The sequence below is a fragment of the Diabrotica virgifera genome, chromosome 2 (genome assembly GCF_917563875.1).
Source record: "Diabrotica virgifera virgifera chromosome 2, PGI_DIABVI_V3a".
NCBI lineage: Eukaryota > Metazoa > Arthropoda > Insecta > Coleoptera > Chrysomelidae > Diabrotica > Diabrotica virgifera.
In genome coordinates, this window is record NC_065444.1 from 125,201,202 (window position 1) to 125,222,905 (window position 21,704).

Genomic DNA, 21,704 nt, shown 5'->3' on the forward strand with positions numbered 1-21,704 from the left:
TATTGGTCTTGTGGAGCAAGTAATGTTCTCAGAGGGACATAGCTGTACATCTAGGCGTAACACAGGGCGTTCTGTCCAAAACCTATGCTAGGTAGCAGGAACTAGGAAAGGTCAAAAATAAAGCAAGGGAAAGTCGCCAAAAAGTAATAACGGCTCGCCACGATCGTTTAATTGTACAATCAGCTGGAAGACACCCAACCATTTCTCACCTGCAGCTTCAAAGGCAGCTTTTGGAATCTACAGGTTTCAGTTGAAAACGATAAGAAGAAAAGTTCGTGCCAAGAAGTATACAGCATGAGACAATTATGAGTTCCAGAGTTATCCAGGCAGCACAAGATTGATCGCCTAAATTGGTGTCTTCACCACCAAAACTGGAACATTGGGACTTGACAAAACGTGCTATTTTTAGAAAAATTCAGGATTTGTGTAAAATCAGATGACCCACGAAATCGTTTACTTAGAGGTCGAGGAAGACAAGCAAGAACGAAAACTGTCAGATCTGTTCACAAATATACAAGGGAAAGTGTAATGTTCTGGAGAGGAATTGTGATCCGTAAAAAACTCCTTTAATTTTCATCCAATCAACTTTAACTGCTCACAGGTATGTTGATAACCTGTAGTTAGGCTCTGGAGAGGTGCAACAGGAGACAATTTAATTTTCTTGCATGATAATGGACCTCCACATACCATTAGAGTGACTAGAGACATCATTGACGCAGAAGGTATCCCTTGTTTGGAGTGGCCTGTTTGCTCACCCGAGCTTAACCCTATAGAGTATTTGTGGGATATGCTTAGAAGAAAAATTAGAGCTCGCCGGAATAATCCACAAAACACCGCACGGCTAGTACAAGCTGCTCTTGAAGGATGGAGCAACCTACCACAACAAAATGTTGATAATTTGATCAGCAGCGTGCCCACGCAAATTGAAGCTTGCATAAGGACTAGAGGTGATAACACTGACTACCAAAAAAAAAACAACAAAAAATAAAAACAATTTAAGCATTATTCGTTTTACATTGAAATTGTTTATGCTATTGACTTTAAAACAACTAGTTTCAATTTGTTTGTTAAATACTTTATTGTTTTATTTAATTGTTATGTATTTGTTATTAAATTGCTTTAAAATGAATATTTTTTGACTTCGAGTGTTCGTTTTTTTTAAATGCGCACGAAATAATACGAAATATCAGATGATTCCATATAAGTTTGGGTGTGTGTACATTCAAAACTAACTAACCAAATCTAAAGATCTAGTTTTGACGATAAATTGGTAGCGACGGCAACACTGCATACTCGTGCAGCTGTACCGCGAAACTAGTCTTCTTGCCGAGAACGAGAATGCACACCTTGAAACTGTTGTCACGCGAACGCTTCGACATGAGCGGAAGGGAATTGAGTTTTCGGGCGCGCGGTGCGCATCACTCGCATCAGTCTCGCGTAGCTGGGTTACGTGTAACTTTGCCTAGTTGTTTATTGTATTGCTCTTAAAAATGGATCAGGCAGAATGTCTTCATCTTATCGAGCTATACCGACAAAACCGATTATTGTGGGATGCCAGACACAAAGGGTATTTTAAAAAGGATAGAAGAGATCTTGCATGGAGAGAAATGAGTGTTACAATGGGAGAATCGGTCAATAAGCTGAAAACTAAAATGAGAACTCTAATGGGATCGTATAGGAGTGAAAAATCAAGGGAAAGGAAGAAAAAACTCACTGGGGCAGGTACGTAGGTAATTTTTTTACTTAAAAGTTGTTCAACACATTTTTTATGTTGATTTAAATAGTAGGCAGAGGTAATTTATTTTCTGAAGAGCTATGACCTTGAAAATATCGTCGTGCCGGCCCGTCTAAAATTGTTAAAATTTGTACAGTAAAACCGATTTATTTGCAACCACGAGAAGAGACGACAGACATTCGCTTGGGCGGTGCAAGTGACCTGGAGGGTTTCAGTTAATTCTGTTATACTGTACGGTCGAAGCATACATTTGTACTGTGCGTATGCATAAGTCATAGCCCTTTAGATAATCCACTACTATTGATGAGCGCGCTAATAACCGGCAAAGTAACGCAAAAGATGGAAAACCATAAAACCTACGTTGTGAAATAAAAAGAGATGAAACTGTAGAGGTGGGAAATTATCAATAGAAACCTATAAATTTACATTATATTGATAGTTTTCCACCTTTAGACGTATCGGAGTAGTATGTAAACTAAAACTGTTACTGTTACGTTGGTAGTTGCCAAACTCCTCTGAGACGTCTAAAGGAGGGAAACATATCAATATAATGCAAATTAGGTTTCTATTATATTTATATTTTGCCGGTTATTAGCGCACTCGTCACTGTATAGTCTTGATAATCAAAATGTAAGACGTAATTGTACTAATTTGATATTTTACTTCAGTTGGTGAAGATTATGAACCAAAATGGTTTGCCTTCAAGAGTTTTGAATTCTTATCTGATAAAGACTACCCAGAGCCAAATCAATACACCAAATCAAAGACCAAGGTAAGTATTTGATTGATATTACCCGCCATAAAACTGCTCATTTAAATCATTAGTATTTTCCTATTAGCTGATCGTATAATATCAATCAATATTCTATTTAGAACCACAAATGCGGAATAGAATAAATTTTGTGAACAATTTTTTCAGCAAAAAAAAATTAACTATTCAATCAAATCTAATCTATTTTATTCAAAAATACTCCTTTTAGTGGAGTCACTGAAGGTGATATGAGCTATTACCTCCGATTTCGTTGAACCTCCATCGATTTGCATGAAAATTGGTGAGTGGTTAGAGGATATCTCAAGGAACAAAGGTGACATGGTGCCAACTTGCGCTTTTACCCTGGGGGTGGATACCACCCCTTCTCGGGGTGAAAATTATTTTATTAAATATAACCCCATAATTCGATAGAGGGACAAGTTGTGAGCAAAGTTTGTTATATAAAGTTATTAAAATAAATCAAAACTTTTTGAGTTATTAAAGATCAAAGATTTTAATTTTTCTTGAGAAAAATGCATGTTTTTAACCAATTTTTCATCAATTACTCAGAAAGTGAAGTTTTTACAAAAAAGTTACTATTATCAAAATTGAAGCTAATAAAAAATGAAATAAACCCCTTACTACAAAGACCTTTTAATGTTAACTAAAAGTGAGTTATAAGTAATTGAATGTATATTTTTTTCGGCGAGTAAAAAACTCAGCTGAAATAACGGGAAATCGATGCATTTTATAACATAAACTTATTAAACATTTGTCAAAGTACTTAAAAATATCTATTAAATGAGCCCCCGAACATCTTGATAGCGTTAAAATTTATGCTCCAAAATTTTTTTAAAATTTATCTTTTAAAATTTTTTCCAAAAAATGTTATTGTTTCTTTTTAATAACTCCGTTCGTGTATACGATATCAGGTTCATCTAAAAACTGTTTGAAAGTTAATTCCAAGTGCTTTTTAAACACGTTAAACCTAATCTTTTAAACCCCTTACTGTTTTAATAATAAAAGGTTAAATGACCCCGGTTGCATGGTTCCCACAGCAAAATTTAAGATTTAAACGTTTCTATCTCGGTTATTTTTTACCCTATAGAAATACTAAAACAGATAAAATATTTGGCACAGAAAAAACTAAAATTTGGTTATATATAATTTTTTAAGTATATTGAGTATTTTTGGAGTTATTATCAAAAGAATATGAGAATTACAATAATTTTAAAAATTATGATTTTTTTAAATTATATCTTTTTTTCAAAAATATGCATTCTAAGCCGGTCAAAATTATCGAACACATTACTTATGCTAATATAAAGAAGTTCTGGTAAGGATTACTATAAATTTTAATTTTTGTGGAAATGGCGTATGTTTTATTTTTCGCTATTTCCTAAAAAATTCGAAACGGTTCTTTTATCTTCATTATAACTTGCTTAATTTTGACGCTATTACCTTGTTCTGAAGCTCATTTGATAGGTATTCCGAAGTACTTTGGCAAATGTTTAGCAGGAATATTTTATACATTGCATCGTTTTCCCGTTATTTAAGCTTGAATACTTAAATTTGAGTACTCTTCGAAAAAAATACACATTCAATTGCCAATAACTCACTTTGAACTAACATTAGTTTAGTTCTTTATATGAGGAATGTATTCAATTTTTTATTATCTTCAATTTCAGTAATAATAACTTTTTTGTAAAAGCTTATAGTTTTTGATTTTTACGTGAAAAACCGATTTAAAACATGCATTTTTTTACGAAAAGATAAAATCTTTGGTCTTTAATAACTCAAAAATAGTATAGTATAATTGATCCAAAAGATGGCATAACCCAGCCATCCAAGGTGAAAGTTATCCTTCAACACCAAATTGTTCTATATGGTCCACACAATGTCCAGAAAAAAAGTCACACCATTTTGAGCGTCGGGTTTGGGGGGGGAGGGGGGAGAAATCGGTAAATTCATAGTTTTTTTAAGTTTTTCGCCAATATTTCTAAAACTATGCGGTTTAGCATGAACAACCCTCTATACAAAATTGTTCTTCATTAAATTTGAAATAAAAAAGGCTCTATGCATAATCTTTCTAAAATGAATGGTTCCAAAGTTACGGAGGTAGTATAGTATAACTGGTCCAAAAAAAGGCCTAACCCAAACATCCAAAGTAAAAGTTTTCCTCCAACACCAAAATGTTCTATATGGTCCACATATTGTTGAGTAAAAAGTTACACCATTTTGAGCGTCCGGTTTGGGAGGGAGATGGGAGAGAAGCCGGTAAATTAGTAGTTTTTTTACGTTTTTTGTCAATATTTATAAAACTATGCTTTAGCGTAAACAATGTTATATACAACAATGTTCTACATGAAATTTAAAACAAAAAATGTTCTATACATAATTCTTATAAAATCAACGGTTCCAGAGTTACGGAGGGTGAAAAGTCGAGGTTTTCGATACTTTTTATATTTTTTGGGCAATATTTATGATATAACTATACCAAAAACCCAGACATCCAAAGTGAAAATTATCCTCCAACACCAAATTGTTCTATATGGTCCACATAATGTTCAGAAAAAAGTCACACCATTTTGAGCGTCGGGTTTGGGGGGGAGAGGGGGAAGAAATCGGTAAATATAAAAAGTATCGAAAACCTCCACTTTTCACCCTCCGTAACTCTGGAACCGTTGATTATATAACAATTACGTATAAAACCTTTTTTATTTTAAATTTTATGTAGAACATTTTTCCATAGAACATTCCTTACGCTAAAGCATAGTTTTAGAAATATTGACGAAAAACTTAAAAAAACTACTAATTTACCGACTTCTCCCCCATCTCCCCCCCAAACCGGATGCTCAAAATGGTGTAACTTTTTACCGAACAATATGTGGACCATATAGAACAATTTGGTGTTAAAGGAAAACTTTTACTTTGGATGTCTGGGTTAGGCCTTTTTTTGGACCAATGATACTATACTACCTCCGTAACTTTGGAACGGTTCATTTTAGAAGGGTTATGCATAGGACCTTTTTTATTTCAAATTTAATGTAGAACATTTTTGTATAAAAGGTAGTTCATGCTAAACCGCATAGTTTAAGAAATATTGGCGAAAAACGTAAAAAACTACGAATTTGCAGATTTCTCCCCCCTCTCCCCCCCAAACCCGACGCTCAAAATGGTGTGACTTTTTTCTGAACATTATGTGGACCATATAGAACAATTTGATGTTGGAGGATAACTTTCACTTTGGATGTCTGGGTTTGGGTCTAACTATACCATACTAAAAGTGTTGATTTATTTTAATAACTTTATATAACAAATTTTGCTTATAATTTGTCCCTCTATCGACTTATGGTATTATTTTTAATAAAATAATTTTAACCCCAGAGAAGGGGTGGTATCCACCCCCAGGGTAAAGCGCAAGTTGGCATCATGTCACCTTTGTTCCTTGAGGTATCCTCTAATTACTCACCAATTTTCATGAAAATCGATGGAGGTTCAACGAAATCGGAGGTGAAAACCTTCAGTGACTGCGCTATTTAACAAAACTAGAGCTTTTATGTATACGTATAGTTATGAATAATATTTTATGCATGGGAATCAACCACAATAATTTTAATAAAAGTGACGTTTTAAATTTTAAAATACCGCATGGATTGACAAGAAATTTGGCATACGCATAGGTAACATACTTGTACCAAAGAAGAAAAGTGATATTGTGCCGATGTGTGCTTTTGCCCTGGGGGTGAGTTTCACCTCTTCTAGGGGGTGAAAAAATATACGTTCAAAATAGGTTCGAAAATGGACAAACTGACTAATTCTAAGCAACTTTTGTTGTATAGCATTTTTTCACGCAAGTTAATAATTTTGAAGTTATTTGCGGGTAAATATTATGTTCATTTTTCAGCAAAAAAAAACACGTTTTTAGGAGTTTTTTGCAAATAACTCAAAAATTAAGTATTTTATCGAAAAAACATTTTTAGCAAAAATATAGCCTCTAAAAAAGTGAAAAAACGTTGTATGTATGAAATCTATAGAACCAGTAGAAGCAAAGTTGTAGCTAATAAAAAATAGGTTCAAATCCGTCAAATTTCAAAGGGAATATTTCAACGTGAAATAGCCAAAAGATGATAGATGCACTTTTTGCGAAAAACTTATTACAGCTTTTTTGTGTTTAAAAAAATATTTATTTTTGTTTTTTAGAAGTTTCTAGCATCAAATGTAAGCAAGTTACGCTCAAAATAAAGTTGGTCCATTTTGTTTTGACAAAATAAAAATCGGGAAAATCACGCCCTAATTAGCAACTTCGAAATCTAGTATTGTTATGTTTTCTGCATCGGTTATTGTATTGGTTATTGTTTTGGTTGTGGTTTATCAATTCTAAATTTTGTTTAGTTTGTAATCGCAGCGTTTTTGTGCAAGTTGATTTACATTATAAGGCAATTTATTTACGATTGATTTATCTAAAACATCTCCAGGATGAAGATATATGGCACCAAAAAAATAAATGTTATAAAATATAGAACAATAGTAGTGCCAGGTCTCTAAAAAATAAAGAATGGATATTATGTTCTGATGAAAGATAATATAATATATTGATCTCAGTTTACTATAATTTTATAAAATTTATCTTGTATTGGGACCGTGCAAGTTCGGAAAAGCGACACCTGGTTTCATAGATCAGCAACATTTTTCGCACTTTTATGTATATTGACCAATTATATTAGTCCTGGTTGTTGGATACTTGTCAAGGCCATAGCCCAAAAATAATTATAAGAAGAAAAAGTAATATATAATAATAATAATAATAATAATAATAATAATGACCTGTGGGAGTTTTTGTCAGTTCTTCTATCAGGCGCGGCCCCCTGCGAATGGGGGATGCTTTCTGGGTATTCGTAGCGCCAATACCCAGAGAGTAGCAGGAATACTTGCCGTGGAACAAAAACTGACACCTGGCAGTAGGTATAAAATGCACACCCATGAGAATGGAGAATAATAATTTGTGTTTAGGATCGCTGCCTGGGGATCGCCAGGGCACGTCTGGAGCCGGCGCTGGACGTGACAGCATGCGGGACGTCGGTGGCAGGGTGTTGAGGAGGCGGGCCCCTGTCATACAATCAGCTACAGCCCAACCACAACCACAAGCGAGCCAAATAACAACAAGAGCTCCACCCGCCGAAGGTGCTGCGCTGGATCATCAGCCGGCGCTCACTCAAGCGGGACGACCGAGGCAGCGCATGAAATGGACTGTGTCCATCAACGAAAGCATTTTGCGCTTCTATTATAAGGTGACAAACCTCGGTCAAGAAACGATCGGCTACAGACAACAGCTGTATGCCGAATTTTGCAGGGAGTACCCAGATATTCAAGTATCGGAGCAAAGAGTATCAGATCAATACCGGGTAATCATAAGAAATAATCTTATCCCAGAGACTAGACGCGATGCCATCAAAAGCGAAGTCGAACGGGAGATTAATAACCAAGAGCTAGTTTTAGATCAAGTCCCTAATGAAATCCTTGAGGAGCAGATTCCTGAGATTCCCATACCAGAAACTCAACCTGACAATACACAGCAGGAAAACAACGAGTTGCGCCATAGTCTAGAAAACGAAATGGCTCGTGCCGTACAAGAGTTTAATGGAACAAATCCACTTAGCAGACCACCGCTACCACGAATAAACTCTTGTAAGAAACTAGGCGCGCTGTTACAAATTGTGAACACTGAAGTCCTACCCAATTATGTCGTAGAAGCCCACACATTGGAATATCTGCATATGCTAATCTACTGTGCAGCAACAGCAATTGCCAATGTAATGGGCGTTAAGATCAGAACACGACGGGGTACTAATAACGGAAGGACTGGTAACAGAATTGCACCATGGGAAAAAAGACTTCTCGGAAAAATTGAATTACTGCGTAGGGATATTGGTCAAGTCACAGAATATATAAGAGGTGTAACAAGTAGAAAAGTCATTAAGAGAGCTGAAGAAATAATGCGGAGCACTGCAAGACACTCGAGATACGATCCAGAAAATAACACAGCCCAACAGTGTCTGGATACATTAAAACAAAAACTCTCCGTCTATTCAGGACGATTAAGAAGGTATAAAGTTAGTAGCAACCGAAAATGTGACAATGCACTTTTTGAGAACTCTGAGAAGGCGTTTTACCGAAAACTCAATTCCACCGTAGAAAGTGTCGACAAGTCTTACCCAAGCCAAGAAGAAATTCATGAGTTTTGGGGAAATCAACTTTCCACACCAGCTGCTTTTAACAACAATGCTGGCTGGATAGAAGATACGACGCACAACTGTCACCACTACGTCACTGCTAACTACGAACCATTCACGACTGAAGAAGTCTCAAATGTCATCAAAGAGCTTCATAACTGGAAATCTCCTGGACCAGACGGAGTTCAGAACTTCTGGCTTAAAAAGTTTTGGAGTATTCATGAGTGCTTATCAACATTAATTAATCATGTTATTTCTAATCCGCAGGAATTACCATCATTTCTAACTCAGGGAACTACTTATTTAATACCCAAGGATCAAAATAACACCCAAGATCCATCCAAGTACCGCCCAATTACTTGTCTTCCAACTTTGTATAAATTGGTCACATCCTGTGTAACCCGGCGTATCTACCAACACTGTGCTCTAAACAATATCATAGAGCCTCAACAGAAAGGATGCGCTAAGGGTTCCATGGGCTGCAAAGAACAGCTTATCATCGACTCAGTCATTTCTAACCAGGCATTCACTAAAAAAAGGAACCTTTTTACTGCTTTTATTGACTATAAAAAGGCCTTTGATTCAGTACCGCATGAATGGCTAATAGATATTTTGAAAATATACAAGGTCGATGATAACATAGTGACCTTTTTAAGGCATATAATGAGAGATTGGAAGACTAAAATTCACCTCCAAATACCTGGTGAAAACAATATTGAAACCGAAAATATCGCAATCAACCGGGGCCTGTTTCAAGGAGACTCGTTGAGTCCACTGTGGTTCTGTTTAGCTTTGAACCCCCTTTCCCAGCTATTAAACTCCACAGACTCAGGTTTTAGCATTAAAAGCAATAATACTGTAATAGCGAAGCTCAATCATCTGTTGTATATGGATGATTTGAAATTAATGGCTTCCACTCGAGAACACCTAGAAGAGACGCTAAAAACTGTAGAAACATTCTCTAATGATATTAGTATGCAGTTCGGTCTAGACAAGTGCCGTGTTTTGAATATAGTCAAAGGAAAGGTACAGCCCGGTGGATTCGATATGCAAAATGGCCAGAACATCGAGGCCATGGGCGATAACGATATGTACAAATATCTTGGAGTAAAGCAGGCGCGGAAAATTGACCATAAGCAAATGAAAACTGAGATAACTACTGAGTTTATAAGAAGGGTAAAACAGCTGCTTCGTTCACAGCTTAACAGTAAAAATTTGTTTAAGGCACTGAACACCTACGCTTGTTCCGCGCTTAGCTATTCATTTGGTATTGTTAAGTGGACAAAAACGGATATAGAACATCTTCAGCGAAAAGTACGAACACACCTCACAAAGGCACAAAAACACCACCCTAAAAGTGCAGTAGAACGAACGACATTACCCCGGTACTTAGGAGGAAGAGGACTTATGGATATAGGTGAGCAATTAGATAAACAGATTGCTAATTTAAGAACTTATTTTCAGATGCAGGCTGAGACATCTACTCTACACCGCGCAATTTGCGCAGTAGATGACACAACACCGATCAAACTGAGGGAACCAGAAATGCGCATAAACCACCTTACTAAGGACGAAAAACTGCGCACCTGGATGGGTAAACCTCTGCACGGGCGACATCCCAATGAAGTTAGCCAAGACTATGTCGACAATATAGCGTCGAACTATTGGTTGACATCAGGAAAGATGTTCCCTGAAACGGAGGGTTCATTACTGGCCATTCAGGATCAGGTTATACCAACCAGAAATTACCTGAAATATATCGTCAAAGACCCTCAGGTTCAAAACGACAGATGCCGATATGGATGTCAAGCCCAAGAAACCATCCAACATATTACAGGGGGCTGCCAGGCATTTGCTGCAACTGAATACAAGGAACGGCATGACGCAGTGGGAAAAATCCTTCATCAAGAGATAGCTAACAAACTGGGACTTCTCCAAACGGACCATCTCCCATATTATCAATACGTTCCTGAGAGTATGCTTGAGGATGGCAACTACAAGCTATACTGGGACCGCAGTGTGCTCACAGACCAAACAGTGGCACATAATAGACCAGATCTCGTACTAGTCAATAAATTAACAAGACAAACAACACTAATTGATGTGGCGATACCTAACAACAATAATCTACGTAGTAAATTTACTGAAAAGATCGCCAAGTATAGAGATCTGGAAATTCAAATACGGAGACAATGGAGAATGCAAAGTACCCAGACGATACCTATTGTTATGTCTACTACTGGAGTCATTCCGAAGACCCTCCTCGAAAGCATAAAAAAGCTGGGTCTCAATGAACATATTTATAAGACCATGCAGAAAGCTGTACTACTTGCGACGGCCAGAAGTGTAAGAAAATTTTTGGGAGATACACCTGCATTCCAAGTCACCTAGGGCTCGATAACACGGAAAGAGTCCCACCAGAGCTCAATCCTTTTGATACCGTAGGTATCTGGGATGAGTCAATTTTCCCCTCAGAGGGAGTGTGAGCCGTATGGCTAAATCTGATAATAATAATGAGTTTATTTGTAGCAACTAACAACATAATAAATAAACCCAGTTTCTCACTGAAGTTGTTACATAGACTACATCTTGTGCGTGAGGGTTAAATTTTGATTAAGCATATTAAATAATATTAATTTATCTTATAGGTTAACAAAAAGGAATAAAATATAGTCTTTTTCGATCATCTGACTTCAAATTTGGGCTCCTCTTTATCAATATATTGAGGTTATGTTATTAAAAGTTAAACAATTGTATGTAGTAAATAAAATTAATTATTAAAATGCAGTACTGCAAGCAAAATCACTTAATTAAATTTACTTTTATATAATAATTGCATATCATATCAGTATTGTGGAGCAACATATAATTTTTCTTCTTCAATGACAGTAGGTATGAAATATACGTCAATTTGACAATTTCAATTGATAATATGATTTATTTAAGAGAGTTGCAAGATTTCTCCGCTATTCACGCACGATCGTTTCTCGTATCCCCTCCAAGTACTTGCACACGCCTGACGGCCTGACTCGCAGTTTTATTTCAAGTATTAAAGAATACGCATTGTGTTTTACATTAGTTTTTGAATTCACTAATTCTCTGTTGTTTTAGGAACTTCGTGAAGAGTCAAATATGCAAAATTCTTCCTTGGCTGCAACCGCTATTGAGCAACGAGTTGAATTGACTGATGACAATGTGCCTACTGAAAGATCAAGTAAATGTAGGCCAAAAAATAATGAGGCTAAACAAAAGATATCTGAAAAAAATTTAGATCCCAAATTAATTAATGAAGCACTTCATATACTTCAATCATCTGCAAATTATTCGAAAGACCCATTCTTTACATATGCGTTGAACTTGGCCAACGAACTTAGAAAATATGATCCACAAACACTAGCTCACGTGAAAAGGGGAATTTCTAATATTATATTCGATGCAGATATTGGTGAATTTTCTGGATCCAATGCATCATCCAGAATGCCGACTATTTCTCTTGAATGCATGGCGCAAACAGATAACTCTACAGATCCTCTTCAGTATTCCCCTCCCCAGGAGACATCAACAACTAACTTTAAGATAGAAACCACAGATAATGAATTGTCTTAGTTATATAGTTTTATTCCTTGTTTTCTTTTTCATTTTGTGATAACAAAATTGTATGTAAATTAAAATAACTATAAATAGTAATGTCAATATGGGAATTTTCATTAATTACCTTAACTCAGTATTTCCCATCGTGGGGCCCACGCCCCACAGGGGGGCAATTTGGTAGTTAAGGTGGGCAATTCGTATATGGGCTCGACACGAGTTTAACCATTTCCCTATGGGTCATTTAAATGCAATGCTAGATTTCTGTGAAAAACATTAAAGTCTCTATTTAGTGCTCATACTTTTAATAATCTTATTCTTGAGGCGAGTTATCAAATATCTTTATTCATCGCCTAAAACCGTCAATAGTAGCATTTCTTAAAACAGTTCTTGAAAAAGATGACAAGAATGTAAAAGCTATGCCACTCAGTAACAATACTGTTAGCAGAAGAATAGACGAAATGGGCGAAGATATTGAAAAACAACTTGTTGAAAAGCTGGAAACAAGAAATTTCTTAGTGCAAAGGGATGAATCAACTTTGAGAGACAGTGAAGCAGTATTAATAACTTACATAAGATATATTAAGACAGGGCATTTTGTTGAAGAAATGTTGTTGTTTTTCTGTAAAAACGTTGATTTCAATCAACGGTAAAAGGTTTGAAAGCACAATAATGAAGAATATGATATCTTGTGCTGCTGATGGTGCTCCTAATATGATGGGCAAAAAAATGGCTGCTTAAAATTGATGAAAGATGCGAATCCATAAATGATTATTGTACATTGTGTTATTTATAGAGAAAACTTGATTACGTCAAATGTGACAGTATTTTGTAATAATTTATTTAAAATAGTTTAAATTCAAACAAATTAAGGCAGTGCATTAATTTTTTAACTGATTTCTGTGTAATTTGTTTAGGTAAGTATAAGGAATTTAAATTGGTTAGTATTAATTAAATACAGTTTAAGATTTATAATTATTTATTATTAATAAATCTTCGTTTGGAAATTGTGATTTTGATTTTTAGCAAAAACCGCGGTTGTAGAACAAGTATAGTGTGTAACACGTGCAGAAAGGTAATTTCTCACTCGTTTGAATTGCGGCACTGGCTTGCGCTCGTACCACAACTTTTCAAACTCGTGAGACATTAGTACCTTTCTGAACTTGTTGCACAATATACTACAGTATTTCTCATGATCATCTTTCAGTGCGTCACAGTTTTTCGATTTCTTTCTAACGCATTAAATTGTATGTGACAGAAAAAAAGGCACGTCGGTGATTACATTTCGTCGGTGACATTTTTATAACATTTCTTATAGTTATTCTAGTTGTCGATAGATGGCGCCATAATAAAAAAATAATTTTTTTTTAATTAGATAATAATATTACAAATATAATCTGTATAATTTATAAGACTATACAAATCAAAGAAAATACCATTTTATAAATGCAATAAACACAACTGATTTGTTTTTATGCCAAATTGCAAATAAAACTTGACAACTGTCAGATTTAACTAAAATGTCATGTTAGAATAAATGTCATAAATGTGTATTATCACGGACTTACCCTTTTTCTATCATTTGTTACGCACTGAAAAATGATCATGAAAAGGACAATATTTTATATCAAACTAAGGTTATATTTGCATGGAAATCCAACATCAGTTGATTTTCTAATTTTTTGTTTTTGAGAACGATTTTCGGATTGGAAGTCGAAACGCCAAAAACTAACAAAAATATAATTATCATTATAACCAATTGTGGCTTAATCCGCTTAATCCCATCAAAATATCATTGTCAACATAAAAATGTTAAATAATCAATTAAAAGATGATATTATTAAACTTGTATATTTAAAAAAATGGCCCGATTTTCATTCCAAAATCCCGGATTTTAGTAATTTTTTTCAGCCCTGTCCCGAATTCGACTGAATTGGAGTTGGTCACACTATTATGTCAGAAACATATTAACGACAAAAAATTTCAACAGTTTTATTGGCTCCAAAAATGTGAAATGAATATTTACCTACCGCTTTACTTTTTATTGGCAATCATCTGAATATTCTGTCGGCTGATTTAAAAGAAAGATTTTCTAATTTTCTAAATTGATTTTCCAATATGGATGATGCAGCTAATGTTCGTTGATTTTTCTGATTATCAAATACACAGTATTAAGAAGAACTCATAGAATTGCAAAATGATGAATGAGATAAAACTTTATTTAATATAAAGCGAAGGCATGGCTTTATGGAGAAACAGAAATGAAATAAAGAAACTCAACCAATTGTGCAAGAAAACTATTGCTACCGTGTTCTTGATATTTAGCTGGATGTGGATATAGTGCTGTAAATGATTTACTGGTAAAAAAGAAATCGGCTGGATATAACGCCACGTGGAGACTTGATACTGAGACTGAAGCTAACCAAATTGGAAATTGTAAACTAATATAAAATCTCCGTGCAGCTAGAATCAGGAGCAAGGATCTTACTAAATTAAAATAACAAATTAATACAGAAAAATTTATATTCAAATTACTTGGAATCTGAATTTGAGATTTTCATTATAATACCTACCTATGTTTTGAAAATTGACTTAACTGTTTCGTTAACAATTTCCTAGCGATTTCTTCCTAAAACCAATCATTTTCTAAGTGAACAATATTCAAAATTATGTATGTTACGGCAAGAATGTAAGAATTTTTGGCATGGCTAAGGTGGGACACGACAATGGGAAACACTGCTTAACTCATGTTAGCTTTGTAACACCCCATTGTTTTTTCACCCTTTTGGTACTTAATTTCGTTGCCTAGACAAATAATTGTGATAGAGAACTGTCTTTTTTCTTTTTCTCATGACCCAATACCGTTTACCGAGATTGCCGATCAAACTGCTTGTCATTAAACGGAAGACCGCTGGTTTTAAAATTTTTGTTGGCGTCGTTCCAAGCCATCTGCGTAGATCTTTTAGTTATACGTAGATATTGCCTACGAAACTTTTTTCTCTTATTTTTGATTGTAATAAAATCAAGGTACTCCAACTTCCTCTTCTTAATTATTTTCTTCTTTCAGTTGGTGACATCTTACGCCCCGTGTGAGGCGTCGGTGTCTCTTCTTAACACATTGACGGACAGTGCGTGTTATGACACTATATGTATTTTGCAAAATAGAATAGGGAAAATGCAACGTCTATAGACGTTGTGTCACATTAAATCAATGGAAATTAGACGTCTATAGACGTTCTGTACGTTAACGTGTTAATGATCAAAATAGGCACTTTTCCCCATTCGTCTAGCCTTTCTCTTTCTGCATCGGCCTTATCCTTTGTCCAGGAAACCCAGATGATTCATGTATAATGTACATTGGAACATGCTAATTTGTTTTGCTGTTAATTCGTAGAGTATCCAGTCCCCGTAACCTATGAAAAGATATGGAAAACATAAGTTTCAGGTGGAGAGCGCTTTCTGACAGAAGTATATTTGCTCTGATCACAGTTCTTTGTTGCGCTAGTTGTTAATAAGAGTATTTCAAAGGCAAAGAATATTTCAAATCATACCAAATTTTGGCATATGCAGATTACGTGGACCTAGTTGCCCGCACAACACGCAAGCTGGAAGAAATGTATACCACCTTTTCAAATTTCTCAAAAAATATGGGCCTGCAAGTAAACGAGGAGAAACCTAAGATGATGGCATCAACACCCAACAATAGAGCCAGAAACATCGGTCACCAATTTACGGTTGATAACTCTATAGACGGAGAGCTAGAGGCGAGAAATCATCGTCATAAGTAATATGGAGTTTGGCATGTGAAATGTGTCTATTGTATATTGATAATTATGACCCCTTTCAGGCTGACACCTCAGTGGATACAGGAAGTAGCAATAAGGGATGAAAGGGGAAAGTTGGTACAGTCATTAAATGTTTTCACCTTCTATTTTGTTAAACCTGCATCGATTTGCATGAAAATTGGTGAGTAGTTAGAGCATAACTCAAGAAACAAAACTGATATGGTGCCAACGTGCGCTTTTACCCTGGGGGTGGATGCCACCCCTTCTCGGGGGTGGAAACTATTTTATTAAAAATAACCCCACTAATCGATAGAGGGACAAATTTTAAGCAAAATTTGTTACTTCTACTTATTAAAATAAATCAATACTTTTTGAGTTATTAAAGATCAAAGATTTGAATTTTTCGTGAAATAAATGCATGATGTAAAGCGGTTTTTCGTGAATAATTCAAAAACTGTAAGTTTTATCAAAATAGTTATGATTACCAAAATTGAAGATAATAAAAAATAAAAGAGATTTATTATTCGAAAAACCTTTGAGAATTATTAAAAAGTGAGTTATAGGTGATGGAATGTATATTTTTTTCGGCTAGTACCCAAATCTAAAATCTAAGTATTCAAGCTCAAATAAGGGGAAAACGGTGCATTTTATAAAATATATTTACTGAACACTTGTCAAAGTACTCAAGAGTACCTATCAAGTGAGCTCCAGATGAAGTTTCTAACATCAAAGCTAAGCAAGTGATGATGAAAATAAGAGAACCCTTTCGAGTTTTTAGGAAAAAGTGAAAATTAAAACACGCTATTTATATATTTATTTTGAAATTTGTTAACAGAATAGTTTTTAAAGGAATTTCGAGATAGACCGGACAGTATCGTCGCCGCCGCTAGCGAAATTATTCCGATTCGATTTTTTTGCACAAACTTACTCAAAAAGAGGTCCTTATACCATATCCACAGGGTGCCGGGCGGTGCCGTGGTCGAAAAATTGTTTAAACAATTTTTTTAAACAAATTCACAAAAATAATTTTTTCATTTCGAACAAAATTTTTTTAGATAAATTGGCTTATTCTGAGCAAAAAAGGTCTCTTGTCATTTTTTTCTAAAATTGATTGGTGTCGAGTTATATGCGATTAAAAATGTGAAAAATGCGAAAATGGCCATTTTCAAGGCTTAATAACTCAATTAAACATTATTATTATGAAATTCAAAAAGTCACCAAATCAAGGTTCAAATCCCTTCTTCAAGGTTCTGAAGAGATTTTTGTCATTATTTTATTAGAAAGCTGTTATTTTTAATTATTAACAATTAGCGCTATAGTCCAGGATGTATCGTCGCCCCCGTTAGTGAAATTATTCCGATTCCAATTTTTTGCAGAAACTTACTCAAAACGAGGTCCTTATAACATATCCACAGGGTGCCGGGCGGTGACGTGGTCGAAAAATTGTTTAAACAATTTTTTTTAAACAAATTCACAAAAATTATTTTTTCACTTCGAACAAATTTTTTTAGATAATTTGGGACATTCTGAGCAAAAAATGTCTCCTGTAATTTTTTTCTAAAATTGATTGTTGTCGAATTATACGCGATTTATAATTTGAAAAATGCGAAAATGGCCATATAACTCGACAACAATCAATTTTAGAGAAAAATCACAAGAGACCTTTTTTGCTCAGAATAACTGAAGTTATCTAAAAAAAATGTTCGTAATAAAAAAAATATTTCTGTGAATTTGTTTAAAAAAAAATGTTTAAACAATTTTTCGACCACGGCACCGCCCGGCACCTTGTGGATATGTTATAAGGAATATGTTTTGAGTAAGTTTCTGCAAAAAAATGGAATCGGAATAATTTCACTAACGGGGGCGACGGATACATCCTGGACTATAGCGCTAATTGCTAACAGCTTTGTAATAAAATAATCACAAAGATCTCTTTAGGACCTTGAAGAAGGGGTTTGAAACTTGACTTGGTCACTTTTTGAATTTCATAATAATAATGTTTACTCGAGTTTTTAAGCCTTGAAAATGACCATTTTCGCATTTTTCAAATTTTAAATCGCATATAACTCGACAACAATCAATTTTAGAAAAAAATGACAAGAGACCTTTTTGCTCAGAATAAGCTAATTTATCTAAAAAAATTTTGTTCGAAATGAAAAAATTATTTTTGTGAATTTGTTTAAAAAAAATTGTTTAAACAATTTTTCGACCACGGCACCGGCCGGCACCCTGTGGATATGTTATAAGGACCTCTTTTTGAGTAAGTTTGTGCAAAAAAATCGAATCAGAATAATTTCGCTAGCGGGGGCGACGATACTGCCCGGTCTAAGAATGAAGTTAGGATTATAATTTATTATCAAGTTCGTTTGATTACCATTTAAATATAACAAGTTAAAAATGCGAGCATTATTATAACGAAAACTTTGTTTTTTATGTATTTAAATTCCTAATATGGAAAATTGCTATTATGAAAACTTGTTTAGAATTTAAAATTATGTTTAATGTGCAATTATATCCTACTATTTAAATATTGTGAGCTATAAAAGCACTTTACTGAGCGAATTTCTTGAGCGAAATTCATATTTTTTACACATCGACTAAAATCGATACAATTTTATTTAATCTTATGTTTATGATTGCATCTTGGATTTTAGACCGTGCAGATCTTTTTATGAAGAATAATTTTTGTTCGTAAAATTAATAATAAAAGAGTTATAAATGAAAATGGTGATTGGTAGGTATCTCTAATTTGATAAAAAAATTAAATATTTTCTTTTTATTAGAAGAATGTAGATAATAGTTACATTATTATAATAATTATTAATTATTTAATTATAATAATAACAACTATTGCATATATTAGAATACAGTTTTTAATTCCAAACAATTTTTCGTAGTAACAATAATTTACAACAGTGTGAAAAAAATGTACTTTAATCTTGAGCGAAATTCATATTTTTTAAAATACCTCCTATAATATAGATAAAATTTGCTATCTGATGATTGAATCGTAGGTTTTAGACGATGCAGAACTTTTTATGAATTATAACTTTATTTCGTAAAATTAAAAATAAAAAAGTGTCCCGTAATATATGTGTCCAACTTAAGTAGACACACTGTATATTATACAATATAATATACCTAATACATAAATCATTGGGTAGACAGTACCAAAAATTTGTAACCTGCCATTTAACATTACTTACATTAAAATTAATAAGTAATATTTATTTATTTCATATTTCAATTCTTTTACAGTTTATATGAAGTAATATATTTTTGAAATAATATGAAATTTTTATTAACATTTTTACGTACAGTGTCTCCATTGTAGAATTATCTCGCTATCTAAAATTGCTAAAAAATCATAAATTGCTGTCCCGAGATGCAACTTGTCTTTGAGGTCGGTTATCTCGAAGATGGTTTGAGATATCGAAATGCCGTTTTCAGATTTGGATTCAGGAGACAAAACTACATTGACATCGGTACATAAGCTCCAGATATTTCAGGGGTGGCAACGCAGGAACGAACGAACGGACTTTGCGAATTTATAAACGAAATCAAAATTTTCGTTGCAAATACTATTTATTTTTCACTTTCGCTGTCACATTCACTAAAATCGCTATCATAATTATTTTCATCACTTTCGCTATTATGAATGTCATCATCAGCTTGCTCATCATCCATCTCATCGTCTGTTTCATTCTCAAAAATAGTATCTCTAACAATCTCTGGCATTTGAGGCCCTTCAAATCATTTGAATTTATATGTGTTATCTTCAGCAAGTTCCCAACCATTTTGTTCAATAACCAGATCTGTTGGATTTTTTTTATAGGCGTTCAACCAAATACTTGTAATGTATCGTGCTCGTAAAATATGTTGATATAGCTCAGATTGAGATGGTGGTAAAGTTGATGCATCAAAATTTTTCAGATATTTTAAAAAAAATGGTTCATTTACGTCTTTTAGCTTATATCGACGATTAAATATTGTAAGCCGTATGTCATTGACTTTTCTTTGGAGAATTCTGTTTGTAATTCCTGTACCGTATATGTGACAAATATATGTTTCTAGAATTTCAAAAACCGTCTCTTCGTCAAAATCGATATCTCCAAGAGCATAAAATGCTTCCTTATATTGCTCAAATGATTTCATAATATTGAATGGTCTCTTTTTTCCCTTTGACATGGATTATAGTCACAGCCAGTTAGAGCGTGGAAACCAGCTAAAGCTTTGCATATTGAATCTCCAAAATGTTCGTAAATTTTACAGATATCAATATAATGTTTTTCTCCTGCGGTTCCAGACTGTATCTAAATGTGTAAATTACTGTTTAAGTGATGCATATTACTTAACATAATAACCAGAATATCTGTATCTGAGCACTTTTTTATTTCATGTAATCGAATAAACTATCTTTCAGTAAAGTAGTCCCAGGCCCAGGAACACAATTCATAAATATTGGCAATATCATTTTAAAGTCTTCTACTTTAAAATGTAATATATGTCTGAATTGCCGATATAAATGAGTCGGTTTAAATAAATTATTAGAAGAATTTTTTACTAAGCAACAATATTTTTGTTTAATTCATTAATATTTTTTGTATTTTGACAACGGCATCCGATTTGGACGTCGAAACGTTAATAAAATCATTCTTTTAGTAAAATTGTGACTTATTTCCCATTAAAAGTAGTTACTTACAAAAATTCCACAAGAAAATAGCTTCAGAACAATAGTATAACTACCTATACAAAAGAGGAATATAAAACGTAATTTAAAAAATATCCCAAACAAGAACACAGAATAATAGAATATGCTTCTGACCAGTAAGAGCAATGTTTCAGCCGATATTTTTTTATAATTTTTTTGAAACTATTCTTATCTGTTGAATATTTTTTGGTAAAATATGTTAAGTTGGTAAAAGACGGATTTTTTCAATATTTGCTTCCTTTCCACTCAGATATTAAAAATTCTGCATCTGCCATTCAAAAGAACAAAAAAATACACAAGAAATTACTATTTAAAAGTTAACCAAAAAAAAAATAGTGAAAGTTTCAATGATTTTTCATATGCCCGATTTTCAATTTAAAAATCTAAAAAAAATCAGGTTGTTTTGTATTCCAAAGGTACCTATTTGAATTTTTCCAGATTTTTTTAAAGTTTAATTTCGCTCACAAAAAATAAAGTCTAAAAAGCTACTTTTCTCTATTCAAGAGGTTCTATGGCCTCTGTGAACCTAAAAAGTTGTATGAAGGCATGTTTTTATATGCTTTATCAAAATCACAAGTGGCGGGGCTGATCGTTTTGACCATCTTATCCCGCTATAGCCTTTAGGTGAGCATATGCATTTCTTTTGATAAGCCAATCTTTACATCACAAACTGCTTGATTTTCTTCTGATTTTGCACAAAATAAGCCAGTCAATCGCAAGCACGTCGTCGTCTTCTATTACGGATGACATGTTTATAGTCTAAGCTTCGGGACAGGGAATTAATGATCGATGCAAATTTTGGAGACGTGTGGACAGTCAATGGACGTTCGGTAAATTGCACCAAGGAACTGCACAGTCACATCGCTATAATAAGTCGTTGGATACCGAGCATTAGGAAGAG

General features: G+C 34.0%; 2 protein-coding genes across 2 annotated transcripts in view; both read left to right on the forward strand.

Annotated features, from left to right (window-relative positions):
* Positions 1-21,704, forward strand: part of LOC114324638 (formin-like protein) — a 384,693-nt gene that overhangs the window by 121,092 nt on the left and 241,897 nt on the right. The window lies entirely within an intron of this gene.
* On the forward strand, positions 1,061-12,412 carry LOC114324639 (uncharacterized). Its single transcript, XM_028272507.2, has 3 exons — positions 1,061-1,722; positions 2,404-2,507; positions 11,831-12,412. The coding sequence occupies exons 1-3, from the start codon at positions 1,491-1,493 to the stop codon at positions 12,323-12,325; spliced, it is 831 nt and encodes a 276-aa protein (XP_028128308.1). The 5' UTR covers positions 1,061-1,490; the 3' UTR covers positions 12,326-12,412.